This window comes from Anser anser (genome assembly GCF_964211835.1).
Source record: "Anser anser genome assembly, chromosome: 1".
Lineage (NCBI taxonomy): Eukaryota > Metazoa > Chordata > Aves > Anseriformes > Anatidae > Anser > Anser anser.
Window position 1 is genome coordinate 187637626 of NC_139720.1, and position 24486 is coordinate 187662111.

The 24486-nt window shown below is 33.6% G+C and overlaps 1 protein-coding gene and 1 long non-coding RNA gene across 22 annotated transcripts in view; one reads left to right on the forward strand and one right to left on the reverse strand.

Moving 5' to 3' along the window:
- Positions 1–24486, reverse strand: part of NBEA (neurobeachin) — a 520716-nt gene that overhangs the window by 287919 nt on the left and 208311 nt on the right. For 10 of the 11 annotated variants that reach the window (XM_083801108.1, XM_083801105.1, XM_083801107.1 and 7 more), the window contains 3 exons: positions 16010–16164; positions 11970–12096; positions 6721–6848 (listed from right to left, as the gene is read on the reverse strand). In XM_083801108.1, the coding sequence (XP_083657234.1) occupies positions 6721–6848; positions 11970–12096; positions 16010–16164 (410 nt within the window). The remainder of the gene's footprint in view (positions 1–6720; positions 6849–11969; positions 12097–16009; positions 16165–24486) is intronic. The other variant, XM_083801109.1, reaches the window with a different exon arrangement.
- Positions 1–24486, forward strand: part of LOC310882993 — an 83317-nt gene that overhangs the window by 23404 nt on the left and 35427 nt on the right. For 10 of the 11 annotated variants that reach the window (XR_014573266.1, XR_014573267.1, XR_014573268.1 and 7 more), the window contains exons 2-3: positions 11983–12116; positions 15441–15486. This is a non-coding gene — a long non-coding RNA (uncharacterized lncRNA). The remainder of the gene's footprint in view (positions 1–11982; positions 12117–15440; positions 15487–24486) is intronic. The other variant, XR_014573272.1, reaches the window with a different exon arrangement.

Here is a 24486-nt window from a genome sequence, read left to right on the forward strand (position 1 = left end):
GACAGAGGAGGAATGAATTATGAACTCCTTAGCCTTGAAAACCACCTCAGAGTTCATGCCTCGGAACAAACCAAAGAATCTGTAAGATTCCTGATTCTCAGTGACACACTGCAAATGACACTAGCCTGAGCACTGCAAAACATCTTTCCTGCGCAAACCCTTTTTTTAACATTCACCTTGATTTCTCACAAGGATCCTCTGATGTCCAATAGGGTTGGGTTCATACTGAACTCTCTCCCAGCCCAGCCTGCAGTTTAGCATTCAGTAGTAGTGCTGTTCTGTCAGTAGTTTTACTGTTACTGTTCCATCCCTGCATTAGCCGTACTGTTGTACCAACACAGTATATTATAAAATCTGCAAATGAACCAGATGATCTCTCTCTCTCTCTCTTTTTTTTTTTTTTTTTTTTTTTTGTGGGGTCGGGAGAGGGAGCTACTTTTCAGTTTTTCTATTTATTCCCTATATTCCCTACACAATGATGGTGTGCCCCAAATGATACCACACAGCAGATATTGAAGTTGATGAAGAAATAGTAATGTAATTACTGCCTCAGCCAAGACATTATAGGGTATCTTTTCTTTAAACAGACACTTATTTTCATGAAAATTGGAGATATCTTTTAAGCATCCTCTGTTAAACTGGTTGAAGCTGGCTAACACAATCAAAAGTTATCAAAGGAATTAAAGGCTGATCCTTGCGTGGATCCAGTGTGATCATATAAGTCTTATATCCACAAAAAACCACACATGGAAGTATATGTATGGCTATGCATTCATACACTGAAATATGAGGACCAAACTATAGCTGTCGTGAGCCTTATATGTGAGTTGTCTGACTAGACAGGCTTCTTCACGCAGAGAAAGTAGAAATTGTCTCATAGACCATACTAAAATGAGCTTCAACGTGATAATTAAAGAATTTCACTGAAAAAATAAAAATCAGTTATATATATATATATATATAAATCAGGAGAGAGTCTTATTTCATGGTGGCTTGAACAGTGACCATCTTCAATGCCTAAAAGGCATGATATATCCTCAACTGTATCTGGCCAACTGCGGAACAAGAAGAAAAACACTTTTTCTTACAGATTGCTGCAGGTAGTTAGCTGACACTGAAGACTGTCTGTCTATGACCATGTAACCAAACACAGTGATGGCAACATTAGAGAAAATTAAGGCCAATACAGACTACCATTACATGCAGGGTACAAGCACAGAGGAAATGGGGATTCATGGGTTCTGAGGCCACAATAAAACACCGAAACCATTCAGCAGATACATCATATTTTTCCTCTTGAGAAGCTGCACTGAAGATTTATATTTAGAATGAAAATTTAAACCACTTAAAGACTAGAAGTAACATTGATCTCAATACTTAATGATAAGTCCTAGTAAAGTTTTCCATCTTATTTACCCTGATTCCCTCATTATGCATTCTGTTAGTAGAAAGATTAAGATGTCTGGTAGTATCTAACTTCTTTTGCACGCGTGGCATGAGGTTCTCTCTTATCTTTGGTACACTGGATAAATCCAGATGCTTATGTTGTAGTTCATGGAGTTTATCTCCATTCATCAATCACTCTTGTACCATGCTCTTTTTTTCCCTCTGTAGTATGTGCATATCATTCCTGAAATACTCACTATAGAAACAAATGGTAGCAGTTTTACTGAAGTTGTGCACAGAAATGAATCTACTCTTTCTAAGCTTCCATGGATTGGACAAGTCTTTGCTGCCTCAGCATGAAGCTAAAAGAGCTCAGAGTATGCTAATTAATATAACAACCCCTACATTCTTTGTGTGGCTTCTTTCTTCACCTCCTAGATATATCTGTCTAGATATAGTCTGCTCTTTGTTCCTAGATATCCAACTCAGCATTTGGCTGTGTTGAAATGTGCCTATTTCTTGAGTTGCAGTTATTCCACAAAATGATTCAACATCTGTCTTCAGCAAAATGCCTTTATTCTGATTTTTTTATATCATTGTCTTATCAGTTAGCTTTGCCAGAAATAATTCCATGGTGTAGTTAAGACTTATTAAAAGTATCAAAAAGTGGATCAAAAAGTGGCTTACAGAAATTTCAACATTATGAATAGCTTCAGTTTTACTTAGATGCAGTTAATTCTATTTAAAGCAAATTTTAAAATCATAACACTATGTTTGTATTCCCTTTCTCTCTCACTTGTTAATGTTTATCTATTTATTTATTTTGTTCAGAATGTCAGTTACTTTCTTTGCTACAGACTGGGAAGCAAATACAAGAAGTCTGATTAGTTGAAAGAAAACACATGTAAACACAAAAAAATATTTGGGATGTGGCAGAGTGAGATAAAAGAGTGAGAGAACAGAACAGAATGAACAGGAAAGGAAAGTTGTGCAAGTGCATGCCATCACTCCACTTTCTAGCATCTGCGCTCTTAAGCACAACAATAATACATAGGTGCTGAAAAGTTTTCTAAGAGAAAGCCAAGGGCCACGTTAAGCACCAAATAGGACTCCCCCCCCCAAATAGGACTCCCCCCCCCGCCTCCAGAAACTAAAAAGGACTTCCAGATTACTACAGTATTTCAGGAAAATGATTATCCTGTTTCTCCTAATACAAAACTCAGTATTGTTCAAGGAAATCAGAAACAAGTTGTGCCACTATTTGTAGACGCCACAGTGATGCTGCACTTGTGGTCTTTGGGAGCTTTTAAAGTAGTGCCATTTAGCACTCAAGTTCTATCTGTGGTTTCCAATGGAATGTTTTGAGCAATTTTTCAATTGTTTCAAGAAGTCTCCTGTCAAATAGCATACAAAGCTAGTCCATCACCACTTCTATTGAATATTTTCATAGGGCCATGTGGTGAGTTAATGAGGAGAAACTCCTATCAGCATTTAAACATTTTCTGTTTCGTCTGATTTGAATTGTGTATGTATCAGAAACATATCAAATGTGCGTCAAAGAATTTGTAAGAGCTCTTTTGGAGAAGGGGTGTCTGGCTGGCATTCTACCTAAGTAATCACACAGGAAAATTAAAAAAAAAAAAAAAAAGTAATGTTTGTTTGGTATCTCACCAAAGAGAAGAGAAAGGATCATGTGTGACTACTAAAAATGTTTCTACTTATCTGTACTCGACAGAGAGAGGATATAACTTTTCTTATGAATACGTATCATATTACAGTTGCCTGTAACATTTTCACCTAAAAGCTAGAATGTTGTAATGCACTTTGCATGGAAGGTATTTGCAGACCATATGGAAACTAGAGTTAGTGAAAACATATCTGTGCAAGTGTTAAATGGAACTCCATAATGAGTATGGCTAAGTTTAAATATATGACCTACACATATTGCATGTTTGTTTCCAATTAGATTCTATACTGACAATTTTAACCTTTGCAACTTCTGTTCTCTGAGGCATTGAAGAACCTCAGTTGATGAACCACAGTAATACTGGACTGTTTTTGGCATATTTTGTTTAAAGCTATTTGCAGTCAACTGCAAATCAGTCATTTTTAACTTATCAGTAAGGACACCTTCCACTTATATAATATTCTGGAAGGTAGATGAAACATTTGAAGAACAGTGAAGTGTACGATACCTTTGAAAAAAGAACTGGTTTGAGGAGAAGGGGTAAAGATAAGACGTATTTCAGTAAGTAAATGGGTGAAGAGTTTTACCAATAGCAATGCAGTGTCAGATTACTACTTGATAGGGTTCCTCTTCTATCAGTTACATTTGTGAATTTGCATGAACAAACATGAATCAGTGATTTTGAGTAAGAGTAGCTTTAGTATTTTGTCTAGAATTGACCAGATCCTTGCAGCCAGGCCACTTCAACTCAACACAAAAGTTAAGAAGTCACTGCTTAGATATTGAATATCATTTCCACTAAAAATAAATCAGCCAAAGTCTTCCATGATACACGTTAAAGGAAAATGAAGTGGCACAGTATAGCTGCAAGATTTTTTTTTTGCCAGAAGTTTGAAACAGATCAGCTACTAAAAAAGGAGAAAACATAACTCAGTTGTATACACTTCTCCAAAATACCTATATTAATAATGCCTATCTCCCAGCATCAAATATTCCAGAAAGTTTGCATAATTAACCTCCTTTAGCAGTATCAGATTATTTCTTCTGTTCCCTTTTCTTTCGTGCTCTCTTTTCAGTATGTAAAACCTAAGCTATAAAACTGCATCCTCTTATAAATTCTCAAATTACTTAGTAATTTTTGCACCCACAAGCACAAAAGTACTAGGGAGAAACAGCAAAAAAGTGCATATCCTTCTTTTGCCATCAAGGATGTCTGAAAGTTTTTAGATTTTAACAAAATCTGATATAGAGATGTTTTATATCATATGGAGGTTCTGAAAGACAGTAAGAGGTGGGAAGGTATGTTTGTGTTTCAAGCATGAAAATTCAAAAGAAAAGGACACACTTTATAGAATGGAACAGATATGTTTATGGTGATTAGTTTGAAAAACAGCACCTTCAGATTTGATTAAATGAAGTTTATTTGTTCTTTTTTAATTGCTGTAAATAAAACCTTTACATACAAAGCAACAGATTAAACTATTTCATATAAAACTGTCAAGCTAATTGCTACTTTCCAGTAAAAAATCAAGTTTAAATTATCCAAGCCCAAAAGGAATTCTACATACTCAAATATCTTGAATTACTCTCCTAATAATCTCTGTTTTGCAGAGTCATTATATAGAGAGCACTTTCAAGGGACCTTTAGTTATCACCTTTAGTCACCACCTTTAGTTATTGGTAAACAATGACAGGAAATTTATCAAAGTAAATCAGGTAAAGGATTAGGAGAGAATTTAGAATTCTCTTTTAAATGGAACTCAGCTAGGTAATACCAGTTTAGTTGAAATCAAGTCTGCAATGAAGAAAACAAAGATGAGAAGAAGTACACGGTGACTGTAAAAGTTACTCTGTGAGTTCCTTGTTAAGAAGAAAAAAGTCCTACTGCTTTAGAAAGAGTGAACAGAAATACAAGCCCTGAGGCATGCAGTGCACAAATCTAACCTGTGATTAGGAATTAGAAATGAGAGCAATTGAAGAAAAAAGTAGATACAACACTAAGGAAAGAGTGATGGAAAGAACAGGGATTTGGAACTCGGTGTTTGGTTCATAAACAATTATTCCTGAGAATGAATTGTATGGCTGAATCATAGAAGAGACAAAATTTGCAAAGGCACTCAAAGTGGGTATTGGAATAACGCTACAGCCTACAAGACCATATCTCTGTCTGGACAGCAATGAGATAGACTCATACTGCCATGTACTGTGGGGTTCCTGTGGCCTGTAGCTTTTCAGTCTTGTCATACGCTGAAAAACGTTGGAGCCCTGTCCACACTACAAATCGGACAAAAGATGAAGTCAGAACAGCACTGGAGCAGAAAGTTTTAATCTATAAAAGAGCTGAGGTGAAACTAAGACAATTGTATTTGTATTCTATAAAAACTATAATGCAATTAAACAATTGTCAAACAGAAAAGCATAATACTGCTGCAAATTTTGAAATCAACTTTACTGAAATGAAAGACTTAATGAAATACATCAAATATTTTACAGTTATCTCAATATTCTCACTGAATAGCTCAGCTTCAGGTGTCATTAAGTGAGAACAGCAACCTACTCACAGCTATGAAATAAACAGTATTAAAAAAAAAAAAAAGTTTCTGAGAATTACTAAGCTACTTTTTCACTCCTTGAATAAAAAAAGAAAAAATCAAAAAAAGGAAAAGGCTATTTAAAAGATTTGAGTCACAAGGTGAAATTATTCTAGAATTAAGAATAAAAGGAGGCCAACATGGGGAATAATAACTAAGAGCATAGAAAAAGACTCTACACAAGTATTTAGAGAAAATGTATATACAGCAGTAGGAAGACAAACTGTTTTGTTTTGTTTTGTTTTTCCTGCAGACATCTTCACACAGCATGAGTTTTGCATTAATGACTCTTTTGCCTCTCAGTAAAAAATATTGACAGTTAATTGACAATAAGAAATGGAAGGAAAAAATTTCCTTGACTGAATATGTTCCTCTGGATATATGACATAGGAAAAGTGCATGCTCATGTCAATTCCCCCATCACTATTTTAGCTGTGCTAGTAGTGATTCATTACTTTCTACATAACTTCAGGATTACTCACTGACTCACTTATGAGTTTTCATTATTTTCTCAAATTTTATAACTACATAGTAGTAAAGACAATGCATAAAAATATCCTTGAAAGTGTTCAAAGACACTTCTCTTAAAATAAATGCATACATACATACACACATAAATGCTTTTTATTCTCCTCTAGGGACAGCTCTTTATCTGCCCATGTGAATCCAACTGACCCACCTGAGGAAACAGTGTCCCTACCAAATCTAGATGCACATATCAATAATATTGGACCACATTCTTCAATTTATTTTCTTCCATGAGATTTGATTATACTTTTTTATTATACTTTTTCAGCAGTTTCTCAAAGTCAGTATGAAAGACACATTATTATTCTGAGGAGCAAAAAGCAAATTACAGAGAGATTTTTGCACTCTAAGGTGACAAGATGTATCTCAGGGTGACATTTTTAATTACTTTAAATAAAGTTAAATGAGAGTAAGTGAAATCACAAGACATTAACAACTGATTCATTTATTTATTGAAAATAGTTGAAAAGAAACAGTATTCATATCAAACTACTAACAGCTAAAATAATATAATCTTAGAAACAGTACCTTCAATCAACAGTTCTTGTCCATGACTGCCCAACAAGGTACGAGATAGGAAAGGGGCAAAATCAACAAAAATTTCTCTCAGAAGAGGGGCCACCTTTTCTAAGGCTCTTTCAAGCTTTGCCGTGATACTGTGGAAAAACAGAGACCATGATTGGAAGAAGACTTAAAACTTGAAATTAAATGATGTCAAACCACACCTGTTTTTAAAAGTTTCTATAAGATTCTTTAGAGAAGAGAACAATCATAATTTAAATGATTTAAATGTGTTTAAATGGTTTTATGTAAACGAACATGCCATTTCAGATTCAGCAGTGTGGCAGCCTCTTAAATTCTACAGCACTGGCAGAGTTCCAAAACAAACAAACTTTTTTTTCTCATTTTCAAACATGGAAGAAGAATGTCAGATATTGCACCTATCTCACCTTATATTTTATATATATTTGAAAACTTGAAGAGAGTAGTTTTTATTCACATAATGCAATCACAAATAACTTGATTTTTTCTTCAAGCTTTCACATAACAATATCTGTCATTGAAATGGTAGACAAGGAAATGCATGAGGAAGTGTTCTAGAACAGGAATCAAGAAAAATCAATGTTCTTTTCTTCAGCTTTGGGGGAAAATTATCACAGGTAAATCACTTTGCTACTGTATTTCTACCTTTCTGCCTGCTGAGACTTTTTGAGGCATGGAGTATTCCTAAATTTCTACTTGTACAATGGAAAGGAGTGTTGTGACTTCTGTTTGCTTCTGAAATAATATACCTTTTTCTGAGTATACAAAGCTAGCAATAGAACTGCATAGGACTGCCAAGGTTTGTGTACTATCTGAAGGACTATCTCCTTAGATTCCTTCTTTATTCAGTCCCTTTTAAAACCTGACAGAGCACAACACCTGTGCCCTCTGAAACTCTTGTGCCAAGATTACACACTTTCTACGTAACCTCAAAGAAATGATGTATTACTGAAAAACGTAAATGATATTACATACATATTCTGGTCTACCAATATTTATTTATTTATTTACTTTCTTTTTTTTTCTTTCTTTCACTTCCTTTCTTTCTTTTACTTTGTTTCTTTCTTTCATTTTTTTCCCCAGAGAGCTTGTAGCAGAACATTTTCTTTTTCCTGAAACTACAGCAACAAAATACTATTGGCATTTAAAAGCATAGTATAGGAAGAAGTTACATTTATTGACAGAACCTTAGAGAATGGACACTAACAATTAATTTTTCAATGGTATCTACTATATATAAATGCTAAATAAATACGGACCTTTTGATTCAGGTCACATGAAGATTCCTACATTTAAAAACAAATATCACATTATAAACACATTGGAAGTTTTCCTTCAATAGCTTAAAGTGAATTCTTATAGCTTATTTTCTTTCAAGTTGCTGCTTCCCTATTTCAAATTCAGATATTGATTTTTTAGTATTCTAAAGCAGTTTCATATCACCAGCCATTATTTTAAATGATTAGCTGGAGTGAATTTCATTGTGCTAGAGCTTCTGTTGACTGTACTTGAAACACTGATGACTAGCTTTGAGTTTTTCATTTGCAATATAGAGCAAAGCAAGCTTTTGCTGCTAGAGAAAAAACTACTAGATAAATCTAGACTTATCTAAACCATGTTTTAAAACAGGCTTTCACTATAAATTTACTTAAAGGTTCTAATTTTAGAGTTCATTTAACTCTGAAAACTTCATGTACAATTGAAAAAAAAACTGAAGTTCAAAAGTTTTAAAATGAAGAAAAATTTTATTTAAAGATCCAATGACATGGGAGGTATGGTTGTGCTGTTAATCAACATTTTGGATTAAACATCCTGTGATTAATACCTCAAGGTATTTGAGCATCTTGCTATCAAATGGATAGTTGATTGGTCTTGTACATTATGGATCTATTCAGAGGGAATTTGGGATAGTATTCTGTGAAAGTGTGAGATCAAAGTTTAGCACTCTTTAAAAATTCATATCAAATGACGGAAATTAATATTTAAATAGAGAAAAAAAAAGAAAAAAAATCCTTTTGCTTTTATATAAATCCTTGGTGCATTTATGTGTTGAAAACTGACTGAAGTTCTGCTCCTTCAGTTTCAAAAAGAAGAAACAGAATTAAGAAAAAAGCATAAACAGAGACCCCAAAAAGATTCAGGGAAGCAGGTGGCCCATCTACTGAATTTCTGGTCCACCCACATGCACAGAGAGAAGCAAAAGAGGACAGACAGACTGATCTGATACTACAGCTGCTTCTCACATCTATTATACCTTATAATGCATCCTGCAATCATTAGGGAACTCCCTATGGGGATTCATGTAACTAGTTTTCGTGACTGAGCCAAGAGTTTTTAAGGATATTTTGTGATCAATAAACAAAATATTTTTTCCTCTCCAGTTGTACATATTCTTAAATGCAAATACATTTTAATAGCATCCAAATTCAAGACTATTTATTTTGCAGATGAAAGGCAACACATCTAAGAAAATAAATAATATATACTATATATAATTACATATGATGGGACAGGGGAGACAGCAAGAGCACAAAGGTGATAAACTGGGACAAGGAATACTTAAGGAGCACAGTAGCAGCAGCAGATTAAAAAAATACTTTTTAAACTGCAAGGGAAAAAAAGCAAATAACCCTGTGAAAAGTTCTTAGTAGCTAGTGCTTGAGTTGCTCACAAAGAAGGAATGTAAGGGATTTACTTCAATCTAGTGAGAGAATTAGGTATGCAATTTTTTTACTTCAGCCTGTGAAAATAAAGGTTTACATAAAACCTACCAAGAATGTCAAGAACAACTTTTATTAAATGTACTGTTATATACAGTTTCAATTGCAGGGATCCCGAGCGGATCTTTTGAAATAGTTCTTGGTGTATTACTGTTAGATCTAAATAAAAATCTAAAAAAAAATCTAAAGACTAGTATTTTATCTCAAAGGAACTGATAAAATTCCACTAAAAGCCTCACTTCTTATAAAAATTTTCTGAAACGCAAAGCTTATACAAGGTACAGACAAGAGATTCTGGAAATTATTAAATTCCCTACTGTAAAAACTAACTCTGTTATTTGAACCATTTAATTTACTTCCTTAGTAGGATTTTACACTCAACAGAACTAGTACCATGTTATTGCATGTTACACATGTTTACCTTCCTCTTATCAAAAGCAGCATGTCTATGAATGATGAATATGAAATTACAGGAGAATCAATTCATTCTTTGCCCACCAATCCAGCATGAGTCTCTGGTTATTAAGCCAAATTTCTGTGTGCCTACTTTTTTTTTTTTTTTTTAGATAGCTAAAGATTCTTGTAAGACTTGAAATGAAACATTATATAAACATGATATAATATCATAGAATGTGTAAGGAAGATAGACATCCAGGACAGCATAAACACTCACAAGTCTCACATGGACCTGGCAATATGGATGGATGCATTACTTTGTGAGGACAGCAGAAAACTCTTTAAATTTTATAAACTTAATCAAAATTATATTATGAGAATCACAGCTGTCACTTCTGTTTTTAGCATTAAAAACATATCTTTTAGAATAAAAAGAAACAGAAGGCAGAAGAGAAATACTTTAAATGACAATTGAAAATATTTAGAAAGAGTAAACACTTTTTATGTTCATGATAAAGTCTAGTCTGTACAATGTTTTGCAATTTCTGTAATGTTATGTGATATCAAATAGAAAAAGCAACATGATCTATAGCCTTGGATATATATAATCACCACAGCAGAGCATAGCGGCACGCACTGTCCCAGTCCCAAGTATGCTACCTTCGCAACCTCATACTGGACCAAACCTCCACCTACAAATCAAGACTATTAAATGCCTAAGAATCCAAGATCATCATCCTGCTCACTCTCTTCTGCTTGGTCTACAGCAATGAGGAGTTATTTTTTCCTGTGCAGTTACTGTAAGGGAAGGCTTAGACAAGTTAGCTGTCACTTCATGCTTTCCGTTCCCACAAACAGCTCTGATTTTTAGAAGCACAATAAATTTAAAATGATAAAAACAAAAATGGTCTATTATCAAAATAAAGTTTTAGTAGAAAAGGGAAGTGAAGAAAAGAAAAAAAACCCCAAAGACATTTCTCAGGTTGATTAATTTATCTACATTTTTGATGTAGTGCTCCATATAGATTTTTCCAGTGACTAATTACAGTTAGTACTTGGAGTACAACTACTTTTGAGTTCAAACTCAGAATTCAAAATTTGAATGCCAGATTTTGCAACTGAAGTTGTTCCTTGACTCCAGGACAAAAACTTTCAAAATGCTTTTGAAAAAATATATGAACATTGCATTGGTTAAAATTGTTTAACAATACATTTATTAAAGATTCAAGTTAATTTTAACGTACTTCAGTATCTGAATTTTGTAAAAGACTTTGTCCTCAGAAATACACTGTCCTAACGTATGAGATTAAAATAGTTTTATGCACTGGAGTGCATTAAGAAATTAAATGCTCCTATAGGACAAGACCTGGCAACTTTTAAGCTCATGAACAATTCATGGTTGTTGTTTTCATTCCAATCTTAAAACCACATCTTGAATTAGCTAGCCAACTAAGCGAGACTTGTCAGCTCTTTACTATATCCAGTTGCAGCTTTTTAGGGCAAATAGGTGTGCACATTGAAAACGTTGAAAATTCGTCTTTGACATGTGCTGTGGCACAAATGAATACCTTTACAAAATAAATTATCATATAAAGATATGCAATGGGAATTTTAGAGGGCAATTTTAGGGGACTATTCCATGATATGTTCCTCTTGCTATACCTAGATCTAGTCCACCATTTAGTTAGCTGCACGAATGCATGTCCGTTTTCACCCTCTCTAGTTTAAATAGGGCTTTTGTTTGCTCAGAAGAGCTTGTGCCTCTCCACTTACTAATGCCCTATTGCCAAGTTGTGCTTGCATTCTCATTTTTACTTTCATTACTGAGTGTTGTAAAAAGCTGGTAAACTGAAAAATAACTTTTAACAAAGTTTTAGCAACCAGCATAGTCCTAAGAAATTAGGCTTTTCAGTGAAGTGTTATTTTAGTCTGTACATACTTAGTACTAAACAAGTTTATAAATATATATTGAATTATATGAATAAATACAGCAAGGCATAATGAGGAAACTAAAATACATTCTCATATATATTTTTTCCTTTTTATAGTGTTTTGTATTTATGAGGTTGTTGTGGGAAGAGAAATGATAATTAATATTAAAAGATAGAACTTGTGTACCTCATATTTTCAGCTGAATCCTCTGGCATTGGAGCAACAGTTTGGACAGCTGGGAGATTTTTGCTGGTAGCACCATTCACAAAGCTGGATGACGAAGAGGAAGAAGAAGATCCTGAGTCTACTGCACCTGTCCCCCAAAAAATACAGGTCTTAATTCAATCTGAAAAAATGTAACTTTTAGAAACTTTTAATATAGTGCTTGTCTTATTCATTTACTTTTAAGTAAGGAAATAATGTTACTTATTCTAAAACAATTAAAAACATTCAATGTGAATACCGTATAAATTAATACCTTATTTTGCTGGTATAAAAATAATAAGCTTAAATAGCTACTAAAAGTCAGGCAATTTTCATTATTCTCAAATTATATTCCAAAGATGAAAACATTTTACATCAGCCTGTAAATCAAGAACTTTCTAAAATACAGGTATATTTAAGGTGAGATTGAGAAGAATAGGAGTTAAACTGTTTTGTTTTTTTTTTTTCTATATGTACATACGTCTTGGCTGCCCAGTTGCAACTACAGGCAAATAGAATTTTTTTCTTTTAAATAGAAATTAAAAAAATGACTCAGAAAATAGAAAATGTTCATTCCTTCAGCAAGTAATGGTGAAAACTAGCGTCTGAAGAATATTAATACTCTAACAAGACTCTGATTTTAGTTTTTCAGTTTCCTTCTTCAAGTCAAGGAGAATTTTAAGACCTGAAGAGTAAGGAGGGCAGTGGGGGTATCATTTCAATGGGTTGTGAACAGCTGCCCAGAAAAAAGATGCAACAGAGTGTACATTTATATTTTATGTGATGTGGGTCAGAGCTAAGGGCTACACTTAGACTCTAAATGCCAATCTATCATGTTTGCTGAAACAGCACTGTGAGTTCAGACTCTCTGAAGCAAAACAGAAAAGGCGTACAGTGGCCATGAGCAGTAGTGAAAGCATCGTGATAAATGCTGTCAGTATTCTGCTGCATGGTCACCATGCCATGTAACACATCACAGCAACAGAGGTATCAACTAACTGTTGTGGAGTTAGAGGGACTGCAATGTTACCTGAGATGAGGGTGTCAAGCAATGAGGAAGGTTTAGCCAAGTTAGCAACGAGAGGTGGAAGACCCCAGAAAATGAAGTTTAGGGATCAACTACATTATTCTACCAATTTCTTTTAAATCATAACTAGTAACTCCCCATTGCTGGTCAGTGTTAGTAACTGATATATAGGCATATTAATATATATATTTTAGTTTCCTACAAATAATAAATAAAATCTTTACAAAGCCAGTATGATTTCTTAACTGCTTAAGCAGCCAGCTGAAAATGAAGTAGAGATTAAAGGCTGGTAATGGGCAAATATTTTCTGGCAGCAGGTACAATTTTTTTTTTTTTGCCTTTAAGTATTTTGTTTTTTGAAATGAATTAAGGTAAAAATTGGATTTTTGACTGTCTCATTTAAAAAAAAAAACTTTCAAAAAAATATCAAAATGAAGTAGATTTTGCTGGGCTACTATAGTAGTTGGTTCAGGATTTAGAGTAGGAACTAATTTACTCTAATTACTAGAGTTTTATTACAGTGTGAGTGAGAGGTGGGTTATATATACTTAGGTAACACACATTGCTGTTCCCCTTTTCCTTCCAATTTTTTTTTCATTATGGCTTTTGTTTAAAAAAGTAGTTGCTAAGTTATTTAACCAGTGAGGATCCCAGAAGAGAAGGCTAAACAGACTAAGAACTACTGATTTAACACAGAGTTGAGAATCAGGATAGGAATTACAGAAATCAACTCTAAAAACTACAGAAACAGATTCTTACAGAAATGAAGGAAGAAAACCTGTCACCCAAAAGAAATATTCAAAGCACTAGAAGGGCATCAGTAACATACATTTCATTGCATTGTGACAGTGACATTGACTATGACAGCGATGGCAGATGAAATGTAAACACTGACTCCAATCTACGAATAACTTAAACAAACAAACAAACAAACAAACAAAATCCACACACCACCTTCCTCAGAATTCCAGCACAGAATACACCTCAAAGATAAAATTGCATTGGCACACTATCTGTGACATACTGTAAAAACAGCTGTAAATAGGTTTGGGGGGACATCTAGTGTTTCTAATAAAATTGTAAACTGTTCCTTTTTTATCATAGTAAAAATCTCTGTGGTTTAATGAAGTTCTCTTTACTACCCTAAAATCATTAATAACAGATAATTTCACAAACTCTACAACCTGAAAGCATCCGGATACTTGATGCATACACTTCAAAAACTGACATATATAATCACTGTTTTAACTACTGTAGGCATAGCTAAATTAAAAGTTGCAAAACAAGCATTTCAATTTAATATATATATGTTTTCAATGTTATGCTAATTCTTACTGCCATTAATGCAATTACTGTTTCTAAAATGTTGATATTAAATTTGTTGGAAAGGAATCATTTTGAAAACTCTTTCTTGGTAGAATTAATCAAAGTTCATTCAGATGAATTCAGGCATAAAAGGCTTTACCAAATAAGATCACAAAAAGTTCAGTACGCATTTAGTTCTGACTAATTAAATCTGACACTTGAAGTTTCATCTAATTAATACTTTCCATAAATCAAGCTAGGAGACAAATACAAAATGTAAAACAAAACAAAACAAAACAAAAACCACAACAAACAAACAAACAAAAACCAGAAAAAGCTATAAAATCTACAAAAATATGAACGTACCATGGTACCTGCAATACTTTCCTCTACTAAGAGTGGTATCAGGGAGACGACTGATTTTTAAATGCTATTACTTACAAAGAAGAGCTACTACATTCCAGCCAAAATACGCCAGATCTTTAATCAGTGAGGAGTCTGAAAAGCTCACACTACTCAATATCATTTGGAAAACAAGGTTTCCAATGTAGGTTATTTTTTGCATGATACAAGAGTACCTAAAAGGAAATCCATTCAAGATTAACAGAATTGGCTACACAAAATGAAACCATTCACAGAAGCAAAAACATATTCAGAGCATTCTTCCCTCCCATCTGCCTCAGGATAATTAACTTAGTTTTTTTTTTTTTTAATCATTAGAAAAATCAAAGTTCTATTACCAGGTATTAAAGGTAATCTGCAAAAAGAAAGAAAAAATAATGAGTGTGTCTTCATATTATTCCATGAAGTAGAAGGATGCTAAAAGCTTCCCCCTCCATTTTCTGCAACCCCAGGGAGACTTTAATTTTCTCAACCCTTGACTGCAGTTGTGATATCCTTGAAGAGAGCTCTTCTCTCAAGTGCTTTTGCTTAGTTTAGAAAGAAAACAGACCATAGCCAGACATTTCAAAGGAGTTTAAGTAAATATCGGTTGCTCTCACAGTAAGGATTCATTTCTGATAGGAAACCACAGCCTCTGTAGTCAACAGATTTTTTCATGATAGACAATCCCATTTTTACTAGTTTAAATAATTAAAAAAACTCTTATCCTTCTTCTATAGGTCACAATAAATAACTACTGATAAGACATGACTAGAGTTAAATGAGGTAAGTTCTTACCAAAACACCTTCCAAAAACCATAAAATACTTGTATTGATAAATAATGATTGCCAAAACTATTAACCTTCACGATCTATGATATATGCATAAATATCCTGTAGTCTTTAATTTCTTCCGTGTGGAGGGTGGTATTAATTGGTGTATATCATACAAACATCCTCTACTGCAGAGCACTGGAGAAGCTAGCTCATTTTTATTCTGAACTATGACTATAAAACAATATTAAACTTATTTAAAGGTTGTGCAAGTCCAACATGTACTATCAAAGACTGTAAACATACACTAAGTGAGAATACTGTCTCTAACAAAGGACAAGATTTAGTCTTTCCAGGTTTTTTTGAACAGTACAAAAACAATAACTGAAAAGATGGTTGAAAACAAAACAAAACAAAACACCACTAAAATAACAAAACAAAACACCACTAAAAATAACAAAAACAAACCAAAAAAGAAGAAGAAAAAAAAAAAAAAAGGAAAAATGAGTGTCACAAAAATATTTAAGGACGATACCTGTTGTATTAATCATACTTTTTGGTGTAGCTCCTGTTGCAGCAAATATATTAGGTGTACTACCCGGTGGCAGCCCACTCCCCGCTGTGGCAGTTCCAACTGTGGTCACGGCCAGACTACCTGGTGGGGGCTTCTTCACTGGTACGACCACGCTCCTGTAGGAAAAGAAATGGCAGATTACTAAAACTCTGCAGCAGAGTTAGCAAGAGTTTTTTCTTATTACAGGATTACACTCTGTTATAATGCTATTGATAAAGAACACATAATAATGGCAATTTCCTTAATCTTTCTGAAATAGGTTGACTATGTGAACTATATATGAAAACATATATATATATATATATGGTTTCATAGTCAACCTATAGTCAAACCATATATATATATAGTTTCATATATATAGTTTCATATATATATATGTAGGATTTCATATATATGAAAACATACTCCTATTTAATAGAAAGATTTACTCTAATTTTCTGCAGTTGCTTGTCACTTTGAGAAACCCAATTTCTCTTTCAGTGTCCCCAAAACTGAAACATCACATCACTTCATTGATATGTTGTTGACACCACTATGTGTGCCTGTGTTCTAGATTTGCAAAGAAAATATCAAGCATTCAAAACTATGCCAGAATACTAGTAGTAAAGATTTACTTGCACAATATTGGTATTATGCCCTTTAAAAAAATAATGTTTAAATGTAGTCTTGAGAATTTGTAAGCACATTGCACGTGCTAAAAGGGAAGAAGAAGGAAAAGATTGTATAGACATTTAATTAACACTTTTTCAACACTGGACAGCTGTCATAGTGCAGACAGGTAAATTAAAATTTTTCTATTTAAATTTTCATTTTTTTTATTTAAAAAAATGATTCCAATAAAAGTCTATGCCAATAGAAAAACTGGGTGAAAAACTAAACCTGAAACAAACGATATTTGTAAATGTTAAGACAATGTATTTTCATCATCATACACATTTCCTACTTGAGCAGATACATTTTCCTTTATAATTAAAAATATTTATTGTAACCAAATAAAGTAGGAAGAAAATGTAACTATTTAGGGCAATAAGGCCACATTTTGCTCTAGAAGTTCCTTTGGTAATTATTTTGTTACACTTTCATGTAAACATGATGGCACATAATGGATCAAAATGTGCAGAGTTTTGTTTTTGTCTTTTGTGAATGTAGTTAATATATGTCTAAGTCCTCAATTTCTCTGGATTTTTATTCAAAGCCTGGTGATGGAAATTGTATTGGTGATGCCATTGTGAAAATAACATACAACTTATTTTTTATGATCTTTTATTTGATGACAGTGTACAAAAGGTTCCTCAAGCATAAAATAACAACAACAACAACAACAATAATAATAATATTTAAACTCTTTTTAGAGGAGATCACAGTCCCAATTAATATCTCTGCATTCTCACATTAGGAGAAGATGAGTTTGCACAATGCAATAACTATTGATTAAGATACGTGACCCTAAAATAATTGCTTTCATCTGTAGTTAATAATCTCTTTCAGTCCTTGGTGATGTAAAGTGTTTACATAGCAGCTGCTACAGGTGAATAAAACTTGAGTCTACACTGGTAGATTAATCTGCACCATAAAAGTATGAAAATTCCTAAAGTTAGCTCCTATCCACACAAAAGATCTCTAGCTCAAGTAATGTTTCAACCAAATACTTGAGTTCTGGAATACTTGAGTTAAGGAATATTGAGTAGGTACTGACAAGAGCAGAGTCCCTACAATGTCATAAAAACACAAGAAGAAATCTTCTTTAGAAGATTGTTTTCTTAAGAGCGTAGTTTAAGTCTGAAAATTAATTCCTTTTGGAAGAAAGGACAATCCTTCCCATATTCCACAAGTACTAATGCTCTACATGTGGTTGATGTTCTTTTTAGGTGTGAATCAGGACATGAAGACAAGTAAGGTGTTATTAAATTAAAAATAATCACAGGAAACATAAGAGGATGCAAAATCAGTGAGACATTATCATCCTAGTTTGAAAGAAAATGCTGTTTTCTGACATATCATACATGGTAATCTTGTCAAAATGTCTCATCCTCCTGATAAAACAATATACGAGTGAATATAGAGAATGACATCCAGATGAAGAAGACTAAGAAACTCTATGAACAACACAATAGACTGGACAGAAATGTGCAAAACAATCAAAGTAGTAGCAGAACAAGAAAATTGAAAGATTGACAGCTTTCAAGTTAAAAAAAACACACACCATCTTTTAGCCACTCAAACCACTCCAATGGCACGAACAGTGAAAACAACAGCCAAGCCAAACCAAAACAGATTTATGAAAGATGCATAGTTATCTACCTAAAGATAATATGAATGAAAGAAAGAATTTAATGTGATAGATGCCTGATATGTATCTCTGCCAAGCATTCAGATATTCTTTTCATGAAGGAACAAAAATCTACTAGAAGAAAAGGTCATATATAATTCTGTCATTTCTTTTTTAGGCCATGTTTTATACAACATATTATACAACATATTTCAGGATTCCAAACTGGTGCACATTTTCCTGAATCACATCATCATGGTCCCAAATGTTCCTCAGTGATTTAGTCAACAAAGGCTTAGTAGTAATTGGCTGTAGAAACTGATTCAGTTCATCAGGTATTTTACAATTCTAAACATAAACGTGACTACTAATCATTATTCTGCTGCTCTGAGTGTCCTTTTTAAATTCTAAACCTAAGCCTGAATTAATCGTAATTCACATCGTGTTTAACTTGAGTGTTAGTTCTACCTGCATACCACTCACGCATTGCTGGTTCATTAAATAACCTCAGCAAAGGGCTACAGAATTCATCTGCAGTTTAGCAATTCACATGAAATATTTAGATAGAAAATAACACCATTAATATGTTGAAATGCAAAAAGGGAAAATTGAAATAAAAAAAAATACATTCTCAAGTTAACTTTCCTTAAAATTTTAGCTACTCAGTGCTGGTGACAGACAAGTCAGTTTGTACAGTGGTATATTTTCTCTCTCAGTCTAATCCACATTTTGAACCTCTTTTCCTTCTTAAAATCCAAAGGCCCTCAAGCTTAATCATTCTGGTCAATCAAGAGGTTAGAGATAAGCCTCCAGTAGTGGATGTCTAGTACTACCTATCTGAGCACTGGCAACTAAATTAAAATCTCTGTACACTCTTCTGGGATACTTGAAACTGAATAAGGCTGAATTAATATTCTTGCCCCTGTTTTCCTTCCCCAACAGTAGAAAGCAGAAGAATTTCTCTCAGGCTGAGAACTGGGATTGTCAGGTTGAGAAAGTTGAATTCAGCCAGGAGAAGAGAAGGCTCTGGAGAGACCTACAGGGGGCCTACAAGAAAGGTGGAAAGGGACTCCTTAAAGGGAGTGTAGTGATGGTTTTAAACTAAAAAAGGGTAAATTTAGATTAGACATTAGGAAGAAATTTTTTACTGTGAGGTTGATGAGGCCCTGGAACAGGCTGCCCAGAGAAGATGTGTATGTCCCATCCCTGAAAGTGTTCAAGGCCAGGTTGGATGGGGCTCTGAGCAACGTGGTCTGGTGGGAGGTGTCCCTGCTCATGGCAGCATGTTGGAAGTAGGTGGTCTTTAAGGTCTCTTGCAACCCAAACTATTCTACGATTCTGTGAATTTTCAAGAAGCACATACCTCAGTAAAATTTTTCACAAGAGTATTCTGTGTCAAACAGCAACTTCTGCCAGATGTTTCAGAGGAAATCACAGTAGAAAATGGGGGACAATTTGTCTGCTATATTGCATCTTACCTTCTTCCTGCTGTTAGATTAACTCAGTCTTGAAAATAAAGTTTAGCATTTCTTCTCTGAAAGTTTTGTGTATTCTCTATGCCTATATACGTTTGATCCATTATGAAACATGCATATTTATTACTCACTATTCTTCCTGATTTCAGTCCCAGATCATGGTTAAAATCTTTTAAAAGTGTTTGTTAGCATGTATTAATAGCACTTTTTGAATCCTATTTAAGACAACCTTCTATTAGGCTTACTGCATTAAGATAAGATTCATCTGAAATCAAGGAGTAAAGACAACTCTGGAAGTCTCACAGAAATATATAATCTCTGAGGCTCATGTAAATGAAGTGTTAGCACTGACTGTCCACTTATTGGTTCTTTCAGTCATTTGATAACATATATTCATCAAAACATCACAATTTTAAAGTATATAATGTGTTCCTAATCTACTAAAAAATTATGATTATGATTATTGTTTCTAAATAAAGGAAGTGAATTGTCTTAGGTGTGGTTTTAAGACAAGGACATGAAGGTCTTTGATCTTCACGCTCAGATCAAGTGGGAGAGTGAGTTTCAGGGTTTACTTCCAGTGCAATTCGCAGTCACTAGAATCTCCCTGGCATTCATGATGAATTAGCTGAAGCATCTAAAATGATCTAAAAATTGTCAAGAAACAAGAAAATACTGCAAGAGATAAAAAGCTTACTATCAAGAAAGACAAATGGTCATGACTGAATAGAGAAATTGGAAATAGAAGAAATTTAGTGAGTTTGAAGAATCTGAATAGAATATAAGCTAAAATGTCATGTATTAAGTACAAGAAACATCATTGAATAAGGAAAAAATCATAAAGGAATGAATAGTATGAGATGTAGACTGGAAATGGGGAAGGAAACTAATCTATCTGTGATGTAAAAAAAAAATAAAAATCCCCCCAAATCAAAAGCTAAAAAGCAGAAGTTCTGTAAAAATCAATAAGGCTTTAATACTGTTTTTAGAGGCCTATTTTGTTAAAAAAAAAAAAATTAAGACAGAAATCCAGTATAGTTTTCAGCTGTATATCCAATGAATCATACTAGAGAGTAAAGAGATGCTAGTTTCTCCCCACAAAACATACATACATTTAATTTATAAGACATAACAAGTTAAATGCACTGAGTATGAAAAGATGAACATAACATAGGTTATAAGAGTTTTGAGAGAGCTACCTGTGTACAGATTGCTAAATAACAAACAAGAGGAACATGAAAACACCTTGATAGCAAAGTAGAAGAGAAGAGAAGAGAAGAGAAGAGAAGAGAAGAGAAGAGAAGAGAAGAGAAGAGAAGAGAAGAGAAGAGAAGAGAAGAGAAGAGAAGAGGAGAAGAGAAGAGAAGAGAAGAGAAGAGAAGAGAAGAGAAGAGAAGAGAAGAGAAGAGAAGAGAAGAGAAGAGAAGAGAAGAGAAGAGAAGAGAAGAGAAGAGAAGAGAAGAGAAGAGAAGAGAAGAGAGAAGGAGGTTAATATACCTAATTTTGGTTGACTTGAACCTATTAATAAATTTAGTATAAATTTGTTCTAAATGAAGAGCAGAGGGAGAGATGCTTTTCCACATTTTCCTCTGTTTTGTTTAGAAAATCAGTGACTAAGACACCATCCAGGAATACAGGCAATGCAACTTCATCTCCCCCCTCTGTCTAATGGGATCTGAAACCATACCTCTCATTCTTTGAAGTATATTTTAACTACTACATTAGGAAATATATTCTAGAGAGAGGAGCTCTCAAGTCTTTCCTTTTACTCCAATATCCACTGCATAAAAATCATGAAAACTACTGAGAGTGGACTAGAACCCCAGTTGAAGCCCTGAATCTTCACATTGATGATTAGTTTTTCATTGTTTAAAAAAAACTTCTGTGATACCCAAAGTAGTGTGGAATGCAATGTCTAAGGCAGCACCTGTAACTGTCCCCACCTGATTCATAGGAAAGGCATTTTGATTTATCCAATTATTTTTCTTTATGAGTTTTAAAAAGTAATCTTTTTTTTTTTTTTTTTTTTTTTAACTGGGAGAAGACTAAAACATATTTAGTCACAGTCTGCAAATCTGTTTTATATTTTTTGGAGAATGTAATGACTATAACAGGAGTGTAGTGTATGAATTTAGATATTTTATTTAAATGACTGAGGTAGACCAGTGTACAGCAGTGATCTCCCAAAGATGTGCAATAATACAACAGATCGTTACTGAACTTCTCCATTTGAGCCTTCAGAGCATCTTTTCTCACAGTTCTTGTCCCTTTCCCTTCCTGTCAATCAGTTTTATATATACATATAACATATATATATATATTCACTCTACTAAAACACAGATAGATGATGAGAATTACTTTCAAATATAGTCTATGTATACAAAACATAGCTATGCATCTAAATGTATTTTAAAAATACCTCCTTTCTCCATACTAACTGACAGGACACGTACCATCCCTGACCAGACTCCACAAAATGTCCATCTTCTCTAGCATATAAATACCTTTAAGATTGGCCCCCCAAGGACCTTCCATGGGAAAACAAAACCCAAGCAAACAACCAACAATAAAACAAAGCCTAAAATTCTTCAAACGTATGTGCTTCAAAATATTTCAAATTATGTTTGTAAAGACTTTATTGAACTATGATAACCCATAATGTTCCAATTTATGAAATGATAATGCATTAAAAGTGAGTAACATATTTAACTTAGGAAAAATAATTGATCTAATTTCCAGGAACTCAAGATTTTCTGCTTATGAAAAAATGCCTCCTATTGAAATAATTTTGATACACGTAGAAAAAAATATATATAAATATATAAAAACCTCATTGAAAAAAAAATTAAACAACCATTTACAAGACCAAGAGCACTCTCAATTTCAAAAATAGTTTCACTCTAAAATCTCTCTACTAGAAAAATAGTAGAATGGAACAAATGCAAACCTTAAAGTGTAGTACTGGGTAGAATCTCAAATAAATTCACAAATGTTAAGTGTCTAGGTTGTCTAGTGGGACAAATGCAAATTGACTAAAAACCAAGGAAAGCCTCAAACCCTAAAATCAATAACAGATACTGATTTTTGTCAGACAGAAGATGAGAATGCAAAAAGAAATTATTGGTGAGTTATGCTCCATTAGTTGCAAACCTAGGTGAAATAACCCTTTTGTGTTTGCTTCTAAAAATGTCATCCTGGATGCCATTTTCAAGGAATTCAGTCTGACATTAAAAGATATGTCATAACTTTGAGAATCCAGACTCCTGTGTCCCAGAAATCTGTTTATATAGCTCATAATGTAATTACAGCTACCTTAAGACAGATGAGGCAGAAGGCAGCAATATATTGAAAACTAATTGAAAAATGCAGTTGTCCAGAAGCACTTGTGGGGAAGAGGTCTCTGAAAAGCTGCTCAAAGCTTCAGAGTTTGAAGTGAAATTTTTGATGTTGTCACTCTCAATCTAGTGAATAGCTGACAGACAATCAAACCCGTCTGGCTGGCTGGCAGCTCATTTTGCTGGCAGGTGGCAAACAATTAGACACACCAATTTGTGCCTCCTGATGACATTAAAGCATGAAACTAAGTTGTATGCAGGGCCTAGTGATTTGTGTGAAAGCATTTCAAAAATAATACTCTTTGCCGTGGCAACTCATTTCAGACTGCCACCTCCCATTATGGCTTTGAGCAGTGAAGACGACAGACTTGAGTTACGTGCAGTGCAAGGCCGCTTCTGTTCAATCCGTCATCAGCGCCCCCCGAGACCTCAATCCCCTCCTTTCATCAATATCACCTCATCATTTACATTCGATTGTGCTTGAACCGCTGCATACATTAACTGCACAGAAGTCCGGTTTGATAAAATATGTTGGACACATTTTCTGCTTTTATATTTCATTTATAACTGCAAGAATTCTAAGTAAGAATGCACTGCAGCATATTAGGCAATGACTTTTATGAACATTTAGCAATGTACAATTAAAAGAATGTGCAGAGCAAAACACATGATATTTAATGATAAACAGAATTCCTGACTTCAATTCTATTTATTGGAGTTTGCTTCATATGCCATTTACCTGCATATACAATGAGAGATTATAGCTAATGAAATGCCTTTAAAACAACAAAGATATTCTTATTTTTCTAGTAATTATTTATTACCGCAACTTCTTTTATAAGACACTCAGCCAACCAAATAGAAAATTAAAATTAAAAATAAAAATCACTATAGCCTCACAAGGACTAAGATTATCTTCTGATTGAAATGAAAAATACATTTCTCTAATCCTGATTTGCTTATAAACACAAAATCACTGTGTATATTTTATAAAAGTTAACAAAAAAATGAACTGAAACAAATAAAAGCTGGCAAAAACAATACACTCCGTTGTTCATGATTTTCCCTAGACAGAATAAACATGACCAACAGCCACATTGCTTAGTGAAGTACCAAAAGCTGCATAAACTACTGCAACATAAGAACCTACAAAAATATGGTTCACTGGCATAGTGTTGGCTTCTAAAAAAATATGCAATATATATTATTTGATTTTTAGCTTATATCAGTAAACACAAGTATATTTGCATAAGTAAGCATTGACAAACAAGCAAGCTGTAACTTTTTTTTCATTTTTCCAATGATAATTAGGATACTAGAGGCAACAGAAAATGTTAATAAATCATCCCAGGCTAAAAT